This window comes from Corvus kubaryi, unplaced genomic scaffold, assembly GCF_017639235.1.
Source record: "Corvus kubaryi isolate FWS band 111438036 unplaced genomic scaffold, C.kubaryi_AGA036_p1.0 37300, whole genome shotgun sequence".
Taxonomy (NCBI): Eukaryota; Metazoa; Chordata; class Aves; order Passeriformes; family Corvidae; genus Corvus; species Corvus kubaryi.
The window spans coordinates 7,069,783-7,081,492 of record NW_024581093.1 but is presented as its reverse complement, the minus strand read 5'-3'; the positions used below and the strand labels follow the sequence as shown (position 1 = coordinate 7,081,492).

Here is an 11,710-nt window from a genome sequence, read left to right as displayed (position 1 = left end):
AAAAAGAAAAAAAGAAAAAAGAAAAAAAGAAAAAAAAGAAAAAAAAAAGAAAAAAACGTGGATTTCCAACCTGTCTTTAAGCTTTACTCACCTGACCACACAAGTGCAACACCCAGTCCTTTTGCAAGAGGATTCCCACTGCAATCATTCTTTCAGGCGCTCAGGCAAGCTTACAATTATGCAAAATTAATAAAATGTGTACCTGGATTTCTAGAGCTGGTCAGAGGAGTTGTTGCTGTCTAGAAGTGACTGTAAGTCACTGTTAATCAGCCAGTAAACAAGATTTACCCACATCAGTTTTTCCCCAAATCAAGGGATACTTCACTTCAAGGGGTAAGATTTGTTTCCCAGTAGCCCAGTGGAGCACAGAGTTATGGAAATACCTCTAACTGTCTGTGGAGACAGAGCACCTGAACAGGTGATGAGACAACTTCCATTTTGCTCTAAGGCTGTGTGCTCTGATTGCAGCTGACAATGAAAGCCAGGGACAAAAATCTTTTACCTGGGAAGAATATGCTGCCTGATTGCATGACTGCTGCCCTGTAAAAAGTTGCATGGAACTTGAAATCATCCAGCTTGCACACTATCCTCCGATGAAAGGACCCACTTTATTATTTCTGAGTGAGTAATTCATTTAAAATGACACAGAATGCAACACAGAACAACACCTCATGTGAAAGGATGCTGGTCCCAAATAGAACTCTAATAATATTGTCTATATTACCCCAGCCACACTAATTACTAAGGCCTAAAGGGATCCCCATCGTGCCAAGGCTTGTTTACAATGGACCCACCAGAAAAGGATGACTGCATTCAAGGATACCAACCTACACAGCTCTGCTAGGACAAGGTTCTCCAGAACTGCTTACAATGCTCCCCTTCTGTAAGCTTGGGAAAAAGCTTTATAAGCTGAAGCCCAAGTGCAGCAAATTCCCACAGCCTGTGATTAAGACAGACAGCAAAACACTCTGCTATTTAACAAGGACAGGCTTTTGTTTCAAATAGGTTGTGCCAGACCTGCTTGTCTCAGGCCACTGACGCCAAGGAGTCGGATAATCACACCAGTGTCTTTCCTGGAGCCATCCCTGTAAATTCATACTGAGCTTATTTAAATAATCTGTGATCATATTTGTTTCCACTCACAATAACCAGGTCTGACTTCTTGAATGCATGGTGGGATAAATCCACCACTTCTCCAATCTCAGGATAGCATTTTCCAGGAAACAAAGCACTGTTAACATCTAAAATTTCTAATATAAAAACTCTTCATCTGCAGAAGAAAACCAAAACACACACGCCCTTAGTTCTTTAAACACCTTTACCTAGTGAAAAGCAGCCAAAGAACTAAAACACAGGAAAAAAAGATTTCCTATACATTCATCTATTATAATGTAGCCTGAAGAACCAGAGTCTGTACTGAATATCATTATCTTTGCATTAGGATGGGGTTTCTTCCATTAGACAAATGAATTCTGATGGTTTCTTGGATCATAATGAAACACATGCTGATTTTCACAGAGAAGGCAATATTCAAAATCCTGTTTAGAGATAGCGTAACTCAAAATTCCCTTAACTGCACATAAAGCAAAGGGAATTTGGCACACAAAATGTTGGAACCAAAGCAATGTTTAGCTAATATGAGATGATGTGATGTGCCTGATATTACTGTATATTACATTAATATCCTGAACAATGCTTTTACCTTCACCATCAATTGAGCAGCAGATTAACTGGGTGCTCCCATCCATTCTGTAATCCCCCTCCACCAGTCCTGCAATCGAGGAAGCGAAGTTGTCCTTAAAGATGACCTCCCCAGTCCGGTCACTGCGTGCATCAACCTGGAACAACAGAAGTTCTAAGTCTCAGCATGAAGAGAAAAGCCAACTCCAAAACACATGTCAAGCCACAGTTTGAGCTGTTAACTGAAAGCCAGCTCTGCTCACAGAACTGCAGGTAAAGTTGCAGCTCTGCTCATCCAAACATCACACATGAAAAAAAATACTACCAAGAAATGACCTCTAGACAGGCTCTAGAAGGAGCTAGAAGGAATTTCTCTTCTGAGATGCTTCCCTAAATTACAAAACTAAAAAAGGAAGGAAATAAAAGGGACTGCAAGTCTGCACTGGAAAGTTTATGCACATATGATGCAGCAATGATGGGACTAAACCAGAAATAACCTTAATGCAGTACTTACAACCTCTCCTCTTAGCTGGAGCCCTTGTGTGGTGAATTATTTTTATACACAAATACCACAACTTTCAATTATCTTTCATTGGATAAGAAGGGTGAGGTGGGCTCAGTTCCACACACCGTGAATTTTCCAAAGCACAGGTCACAGCATTACTCTTTCTAGGAGCTATGGACTGTTTCAGACCAACAAGTAGGGTAGAGACTGCCAGTGGAAAAGAACAGGAGTAAAGCAAGGAGAGGTTCCCTCTTTAACAATGTTACACATCTAATCCAACTTAAGTTACAACACATCTGGGCTCCAGACTGTCAGCTTGATATGAAGCTCTTAAAGTGCCGCAGGCTAATGAGAGTAATAAGAGGCGTGAAGAAAAAAGCACAGCCTTTACAGAAAAACCTGGCAAGCTGCATCCAGGAGAGATGTGGCAGTTAAAACAGTCATTTCTGGCAAAGGGGAATACCAAGGAACAGGCTTAAAAGACTAAGCTGTATAGAATGCCTTTACATAAAATGAAATAACGCTTGATTAATCCTGCCACAGTCAAGACTGACGCTGCTCTCCTGTTACATAACTGCTTTGTCTTCCCTGTAGTTTGGGAACAGCCAGGAAACACTGCAGAGGATTATTAGCGTGTCCTCAAGACACACCTGAATAGAGACACCCAAGAGCTCTAGGATGCAGCATATGATCTCTGCTGCCATGGAAACAACTTGCCACACCTTAGCAATTGACTCTGAGCTAAGCAGGGGAAGCAGTTTTTCTCTGATCATGCACTTGGCACAGGACTCACCAGCTAAACTAGGTTTATTGCAACAGATCTGCAGCGCTCAGGTTTCTCAGTCTTTTTCATTTTTTGGCTGTTGTTCTTCAGATAACTTAACAGCCTTGTTCAAACACAGCCCCCATAACTACAGCTCCTCATTTTCCCCCTGTATAAACTCACCTTCCCATTAGACCACCCAGTGATCAACTCACACACTCCATCAGAGTTCAGGTCAAACGCATGTATGCTCATGGCTTGGTTTTTTGACTGAGGACAGAAAAGAGAGAACAAATTAAGCTTGGGTATGTTTTCTAAACTGCACATGCTTGGCACATGCAAAACACTGGACTACAAGACTACAGAGAGTACAGAAAGAAATACAACTATTTCTCTGAACAGTAAGTTTGAGCATTACTATTTCTAAGGTCACACACACATGTGACACCTTAGCCCTTGCACTACTAATCTAGTACAGTGCTTTCAAAGGACCTGATCATTACTTTGAATACATTTCCATCCAAGCAAATGATTAGAACTCACAAAAACAAAGTGTAAAAAACAAAATCCTCTAGGAAAAAAAAAAAAAAATCAGGGCTTCAACGCTGTCATAAAATGAGACCACTGAGGACAGCCATGAGCCTCTTCCTGCCACCTCTTGAGGAATCTTCTTATTACTATTAAATATACTACTCTGTGTTATATTAAAATGAGCATCAGGAAAGGATCTTGCCAAACTGGTTTGCTGGAGCAGGAAATTGCTATTGATGAGAAAAATTAACCTTGAACACAGACAATGCAAGATTTCAGTCTCTGAAAAACAGTTTATTGATCCAACCAGAGGATCTCCTAACATGAACTCCAATGTCTCTGTTGTTAAGCTGAAGAATCCCTAGTTGTATGGCTGTACCCCTGTGGTTAAAACCACGACCAACAGCCCAAAAGTACTGCAGGAACTGACCTGGTATTTTATATGAACCTATAAAAACAGGTAGATTTTGTAAGAACAAAATTACATTCAATTCTCTGCTCAGCAAAGTTCACTTAAGGGTAACATCAGAATGACCTGAAATTAGATACCAAGTCTCCTGGGAGCCTTCAAGCTTCCAGCAATGATACTCCAACAATGGACTAACCTTAATCCTCCAGTACCGCGCTGTCTTGTTATAAACTCCGACGGTGCCATTAGCAAGAGCGTAGCCAAAGCGACTGCCATACATGGGGCTAAGTGCAGTGACAGTCTGGGGGGGAAAGGAGGGACAGAGAGGATACAGGACTGAAAACTTGTGCAACTTCGAGTAACAGGGAACAGGCTATAGATCTATCATATGAAGCCTACAGTTCTTCAATGGTAAGTAAGTCTGTTGTAGGAAGCATTGAATACTGAAGTAACTACTTCTAAGAATCAGTCTGAAATCACTGAAGGCCTTGTAGGATTTCCTCACACAAGCTGTATTGCCAGTGTTAGGACACACTTCAGCAAGGATTGCAGAACTGCCCTCAAACTGTGTACTTCGACCAACTATTTCCTACCACAGGCAGCAAAACAACTGCTCATAGGATTCCTGTGGTCATCAGTGCTAACACACTATCATTGAGAAACTACACACAACATTCCTTAAGCTTAAGGAGCTGATGATGCCAAAGGTTCAACTTGGCTGGGTTGGTAGAGCCCTGGAGATATTACTGGTAGAAAAATCTTTGCCCAGTACTAGTAAGATAAAGATTAAAAACTCCCACAGTTGGACTTCTTTGGAACACAACTGGAACACCAGGCTAGGTGTCCTACCTGAATAAGCTCTGCGGAAAGACCTGAGAGTCGTAACTTGGCCTGTTTCTCACTCCTTTTAAGACCCATTCCTCATTGAGGTTCTCATTGGAAATGCAGGTTTTTCCACGCACTGAGACTAGAGATTTTAATGTCAGGAGGAACAATTGCAATCATCTGTCTGGCCTTCTGTACAACGTAGCACAGGAGACTTCCTTCAATTAAATTCTTCCCCAACTTCTTATTTAAACTCATCTGACTGTGGTCCTTGGATGTTTTTACCACAAAACTTTGTTTCCAAACCCTTTATCCTTTCCTCTCACAATCTTCTGCAGAGTCTTTCCTAAGTATCAAACTAAATTACGAGCACCCAGTAAGGACAGAAGACCACAGCAACAGTCAGAAACTCAAATGTAACGATACTACCTAAATTTATACCTAATTGTCCATTTACAAGAATCACCAACAGCCTACAGCTTCAGTTTCACTAGAGTAAGTGATTAAATACAGAAAATGAAAACTATCCAAGACTTCCAAACCAAACATAATGTATAAAGACATTGTTCCCTGAATTTACCTTTCAAAAAAGAAAGGTTTAGGTTCAGCTGTGTCCTTTTGTATCAGAACAGTAGAATTGTAACAGGCCTCCTATGACTGCAGGTGTGAATTTAAAACAATTCTACTGAGGATCTGGAAATAAATCACACTTGAGAGTGACGGACCTTTCTTTTAACTAGAAATATCTACATGACCAGACTGACTACTGCACAGAGAGCAGAACATACTACAGGTCCAATTCTAATTGTAGTGATAGCAACAGCCTCCTTTTCCAGAACAGTGCCTGGATTTGTCTTTTATAGCTCTTCATAAGTGGTTTATTAGCAAAGCCTTTTAGCCCTATCTTGGGCAGCAGGGAGACCTCAGATCATTAAGGACAAAGGTCTGTGGCCTTACTCTGCCTTGGGTCTAGCAGGGCCATGACAAGACTGAGAACACTTCTAAAAGCAGTGATAACGGTATTTTACTCCTTTCCAAGAAACCAAAATCAGTGGGGATCTTCTCTCAATTCTTAAGCTAAACAGCAACTCCTACACCTTTTATTTACCCCTCTGTAAACCTTTCTGCCCCATACCTTACTTTAGTCACCACAGCTCTTTTTAAATAGCTAGTGTGTAACTCCAATTGCAATATAAACTTCCAGTTTTGTCTGGGCATCCCCCTTCCATCATGCCATGCACTGTCTGGATATACACACAGGGACAAGTTACATCATTATGATTGCATCAAAAACATTTGAGGAAAACCGTAGAAGACATCCTTTTACTCAGAAGGACACCAAGAGCTTCCATCACAATCCAGCAACCTTAATCACCCTTGCACAGGGTCCTGACTGTCAGCCAAGAATAGTCACTTTTCTTAATGGGGTGAAAGGTTTGTAAATAAACAAAGCAAAAAGCCCCCTGCATAATGAAAGATATTATTAAACTCGAACTTTTGCTGTTCTAGCAGAATAGATAGTGTGCCAAATAGTTAAGTAACTACTTAACTACACAGTAAATCTGAACCAGAGAAGCTTTGGAGTACACAACACTTTCAGCTCTGTCAGCAACTATAATAAACATTAGCCAGAAATAATTTACCTCAGTCTCTGACATTTCTGCCACAATTTCATCTTCTTTAAACACGCGGATGTCAAAATCTTCAGAGCCAACAAGAAGCTGAAAAAAAATAGTGCTCCTTAAAAATAATTATTCAACCTAAGGAAGCAAGCACCAGGATCCAGAGGAAAAATTAATATTTCAAGTCCAGCAATGAAGAGGCTTCAACAGATCTATGAAATGTTGCCAGTGTTGCACTGAAGATCCCTTATTAAGCAAACAAACACACACAAAATCCCCCAAAACAAACAAAAACCAATGAATCCAAGAATCGACCATCTCTGCTCCTCCAACTTAAGTGGTGGCTGCCACTACTGCAAAGTAGAAGGAAAATGGGCTTTATCTTGATATAAAGCACTGGATTGGGTCTTCTGCCTCCTCATTCCTTGATGTTTCCCACATTTTAGTTCTTTTCCTGTTTCTTAGCATTCTTTTCCTGTTTCCTAGAAGGCATTAACTGAAAAGGAGCCCAGTGGAAAAGCTCGTACTGAAGAAGGTGACAATGCTCAGGCTCTCTTTTGCAAATTGAGAAACCAAGGAGCAGATCTGCTCAGTCCATAAAGTCATTCGTCAAATCAATGACAAACAGAATTATAAATCAAAGTCTAAACCTGGTAGTACTTTTCCCCACTGGAACCCATGAGCCTTTCATCTTTACTTTGCAAAAGAGATACAAATCCGTAACAAAGTTGGATTTTTAAAAAGATTAGAGGCTTTTTTACTTCCCAAGTAAAAATGCTTCAGATTATGTCAACCTAAATCATATCAAGTTAAGTCTACTGCAGCTATTTAAATAATTTACAACAATTTACATATTTAAGAAGCACAGATTTCTTGACCAAATTGCAACCACCAGAAAAAGGCAACCAGCTAAAAGCACACAATCTTGAAACAATTACTGGCGATGCTGTATTTTCCCAAGGTGCATAGATTTTTTTCATTTTTTTGATTTACCACATCCACCTCAGTGACTTTCATTCCACTGGACAGAAATTTGAAAGAGCAAGTCGAAGTTCTGCCCCACAAGTCTTTTGCAAGATGAGAGAAAGTAACCTTCATCAATCTAAAAATCCTGAGGAAGGCAGTGACAAGTTAGTTCTGTTAGCTACTAAAAGGATATTCATGTAGTTTTAGAATCAGTCTATTTTAAATGTAAACATGTTTTTACAAGGGCAAAAAGAACAGAAATGAAGCTAGCACAGTCATTTACCAGGTAAGACACAAAGTGATAATTTAGGAAGCTGCTTCTGTGCATTTTCTCAGAACTTCAGTTTTAAACCAGAGGCAGTTTCACAAAAGCCACAAATAAAAGTAAATAAATAAGTAAAAACTCTTTAAAATCACCTAGATAATTAAGATCAAAAAGAACTCTAAAAAATTTCAGTAAACGCATGTTGGGGTAACTGGTCCAACAAGTTAGTTGGACATTGCATCCAGCTCTACTCAGCTCAGAGTAGCACCACATTACACCAACTGCCGAGAATGAACCTTGATCAAGCAGAAAAATATAGCAAAACCCACTGAAAAGCACAAGAGTAAACCATTTACAATTAGTGCCATAAATCACTTCCCTGTTTTCTGAATCCTTGTACACTATCTCCACTCTCTATGAACGCCTCTCAGCACATTAAAAAAATACAAAGAGGAGCTGTGCAGAAATCGTTTGACTTCCTGAAGATCCCAATGATGCAGTGTCTGTATCAGTTTTGTGCTTATAAAAAACACGTGAAAAGTGTTGAGGCCATTTACACATCACTATTACATAGCCCAATTCGATATTCCAAACAAGGATTTTTCAGGAACTAAACCAAGAAGCTTAAGTAATTATGCTTAAAGTTCTACAACAGATGACAAAAGTAAGTATTTTTAGCATAATGATTTAACTTCATATCGATTTGCATCTGATGTATACTAGGAAATCATTACTCTTCTTAAAGATTCATATTTAGAAGCACAATTGTTCCTCTGGGATGAAGGAACATTTCCAAAAGAGAATGCCATACAAATTCAATTTCACCCATCTCTTGCAACCTGCATGATCAGAATGGCAGCTATTTCCTATTGTTTGTCTCACATCATATTAGCAAGATGTCTGTTACAAGTTACTGTCATTTTAAATCAGCAAAGCAAAGACTATTTCATTTCCCCACTCACTATTCGGAAACAGGAGGGCTGGATGTGAAGACAGATTTCTTGATTTTACCAAGTGTAAGTGAAGCTTTTCAAAAGGACAGCTTTTTAAAAGTTCACTTTTACATATAAGATGCTTGCAAGTTGTTCCTCTGAAATTTAAGAGTTTATAACTATATTAAAGAAATACCACTAAAATAGATGCCTTGCCAGGTGATGACCACAGGCATTTCATTGTGTTGTTACTGGTGTAAACAAAAATGAGAAACTTTAACTGGTAATATAAGTCAGTTGTATTTGATAACCGAAGGGGGTTTTTTTATCATCTCACTTACAAGACCACAAGAACAGCTGAATTTGTGTGTAAATGGTTACAAACCTCAGCTTTCCCATCACCATCAAAGTCACACAGTGCTAAGGAACGAACGTTGTCTCCAGTAACCTGCAAAGAGAAGGACAGTACTCAGTGATGGTCACAGCTGTCAGAAGCTGAATTATTTTTATTATCTCAACTGCAACAGAACAATTGACACAATCAGTGTTCAAGCAACTTCTGAGTGCACTGAATACATGGCCAAAACACAATTTAAGGCCTGAGATAAACTAAGAACAATCAACAACTAAATTAATACTTATAATATTAAAAAAAAAAAAAATCAAGATGAATTACTGCCATTGAAAGAATCTTCTAATAACATCAAAACTATTATGCCTGGCCTTACCGTCCAAAAACGGTCATTTCCTTCATAATCAAAGCCCTGCAGGGCACAGTTTCCACCAATAATAGCAAGTGGAGGTGAAATATCTCCCAGCTTTCCAAGAACTATTGCATTGGCTCCATCTGAAACCTACAGAGAAGCATTAAAGGAAAAAGAAACAGCAGACAATCATACATCAGAGTACACAAATCAAGAAGAGAGCTTCCAACATTATCACTGTCAGTTTAGCTGAGCTCTGAATGCCTACTATTTTTTTTCAATTTGGTCTTGCTAGGTGATGTGACATATGAATGCAATGTGTATCTGTATGTGTGAGAATAAATTTTCATATATTAATTTTGAAATACTGCAGATATTCTAGAGACAAAATGTTCTGAATATAGTAATGGAAATAATACATAGCACAGACAATTGACGAAGTAATGTAAAAACTGCAATCTTTACAATTAAAAGCAACAGAAAATGATGAAGATAGTAAAAAAAGCAGACAGTTACATCAACTTGCCTCTCTGTAAAACAAATCCGAGTTGTTATACACATCATAAGCCAATAAATTAGTCTGTGTTCCAACCAGAAGACAATCATAACCCAGCTGAGGGTTCAGCACCCCTGAAGTCAGACAAGTGATCCCTTGATTAATGTTCAGAAGAGAGATGTCTGAATCTTGGTTACTTTGCACCATTCGGTTTGTGTTTGTTCTCTGTCCTCGGGCATGAGGATTGTGAATAAAAACCTGTAGAAACCAAGATATAAATATTAATACAACAAATGTATCTGTTTGTATACAAACACTAAAGACTATTGTTTGGATAATAACTGCAATGGGGAAGAAGGCATTCACTCAACCTAAATGAGGACAAAAGACTGGGGGTTACTGACAATAGTATTTCTCACAGTTATTCTTTAAACTATACTAGAAAAAGGGAAATGGCAGGAAAAACAGTGCTCTAGCCAGTGGAGTTGCAACACCATTGTTTTGTTGGTTTCTGAAAATGACAACTGATAACTCTTCAGAGTAAGGCAAAAACAGGAAACCAAAGGAGCAACAACAAACTAAACAAATTACCTCCAGCTGGTAGCAGTGTTTGCAAAACACCCCAACCATTCAGGACAATTTACCTGGTACATATCTGTAACCTCCATCTGTAGGCGAACGTGGTTAATTTAAAAAGGAAGAATAATAAGTATGGTTTCACTCTCACTGACCAATGCTCTTTAATAGTTTGGAGCCAAGTAAGAGGATCACAGGCTCAACAGTTTGCTTTCTGGCTGTGCAGTCTGTCCCTCGGACAAGCCCTTGTTCTATGCTGTTCCTAAAGGCACCAAATAAAATGAATAATGCTGGGAAACATCACAGATGAACCCCGTTTGTATTTACAACCTAAGTGCCTCTGTGGTTTTATGCTTCAATCTATGCTTTGTTAGTCGGGTTGTACTAAACTCTGTTTTGTTTACGTTTCTAACTCAATCATAGCACACAGGATGCTCTCTGTTCCCGTCAGGCTGTTTGTGCATCACTCACAGAAACCTCAGCCCTGTTATCAGCACGGAGCTTGGTCTGTAACAGTGCCAAGTCTCACTGCTCTGAGAACTGCATGATAAAACCCACAGCTTCAAAAAGTCCCGTTGTCTGCTAGAAAACGTGAAAGTTTCCTTGGCGACTTCGGTTTGTAAAGTGGTTCCGGCTGGAAGAAGTCACAGAAGTCCCCTAGTCCAACCTCCTGCTCCAACAGGGTCCCCTAGAGCGTGTTACTCCAGATTGTGTACAGACAGCTTTTGAATATCCCCAGGGCTGAAGACTCCACAGCCTCTCTGGGCACCTCTGCCACTGCTCAGCCTCGTCACCTGCTATTAATGCTTGTAAGCTCCCTGCTGCCGCAGAGCGAGGCTTCGAGCATCGCGTCCCCGCACGCAGCTCGGGGGCCTGCCGGGGGCAAGGGACATAAGCCTCCAGCTCCGAGCTCTGCTCAGCCCTGGCGCAGGGGAGCTGGCGGGGGTTGGCGGGGGTTAGCGCGGCTTCCGCGGCGGCCGCCCGGGCTGCTCGGCCGGGCCAGGCCGCGCCGCAGCCGCCGAGGCTACTCCTGCCCCGTTACCTTGCCCGCCTGCGTGGCGGCCGCCAGGCAGGGGTGCGTCCCGTCGTACCGGCCCAGCGCCACCATACGGGGCAGGATCTTATGGTTGAGCTTCAGCGTGAACACGGGCACCAACATGATGGGCGAGAGGCCGCGGGGCGGGGCACGCCGGGGAGGGCCGGGCCGGGCCGGGCCTCGGGGGCCGCCGCCGGACGCGGATCCGCCGGCACCGGCACCGCCCGCGCGCACGCGCAGGAGCCGCGTCAGCGGGAGGGGCGCGGCCCGAGGGGCGGCCGCGGGGGGGCGCTGTGGGGCCGGCGTGGGGGGGCCCTGTGGGCTGAGGCGGGGGAATGGGGGGAACCGGGGGCAATGGGGGAGATGGGACTGGGGGAGCAGGGCAGAGGAACCGGGGGCA

At 41.6% G+C, this 11,710-nt stretch overlaps 1 protein-coding gene across 1 annotated transcript in view; it reads right to left on the bottom strand.

Moving 5' to 3' along the window:
• Nucleotides 1-11,514, bottom strand: part of BBS2 (Bardet-Biedl syndrome 2) — an 18,670-nt gene extending 7,156 nt beyond the window's left edge. The window contains exons 1-8 of the mRNA XM_042027402.1: nt 11,317-11,514; nt 9,729-9,956; nt 9,227-9,352; nt 8,884-8,946; nt 6,357-6,434; nt 4,085-4,189; nt 3,132-3,218; nt 1,703-1,838 (exon numbers count right to left, since the gene is read on the bottom strand). Of these exons, the coding sequence (XP_041883336.1) occupies nt 1,703-1,838; nt 3,132-3,218; nt 4,085-4,189; nt 6,357-6,434; nt 8,884-8,946; nt 9,227-9,352; nt 9,729-9,956; nt 11,317-11,433 (940 nt within the window). The 5' untranslated portion in view covers nt 11,434-11,514. The remainder of the gene's footprint in view (nt 1-1,702; nt 1,839-3,131; nt 3,219-4,084; nt 4,190-6,356; nt 6,435-8,883; nt 8,947-9,226; nt 9,353-9,728; nt 9,957-11,316) is intronic.
• Nucleotides 11,515-11,710: the final 196 nt, after the last annotated feature.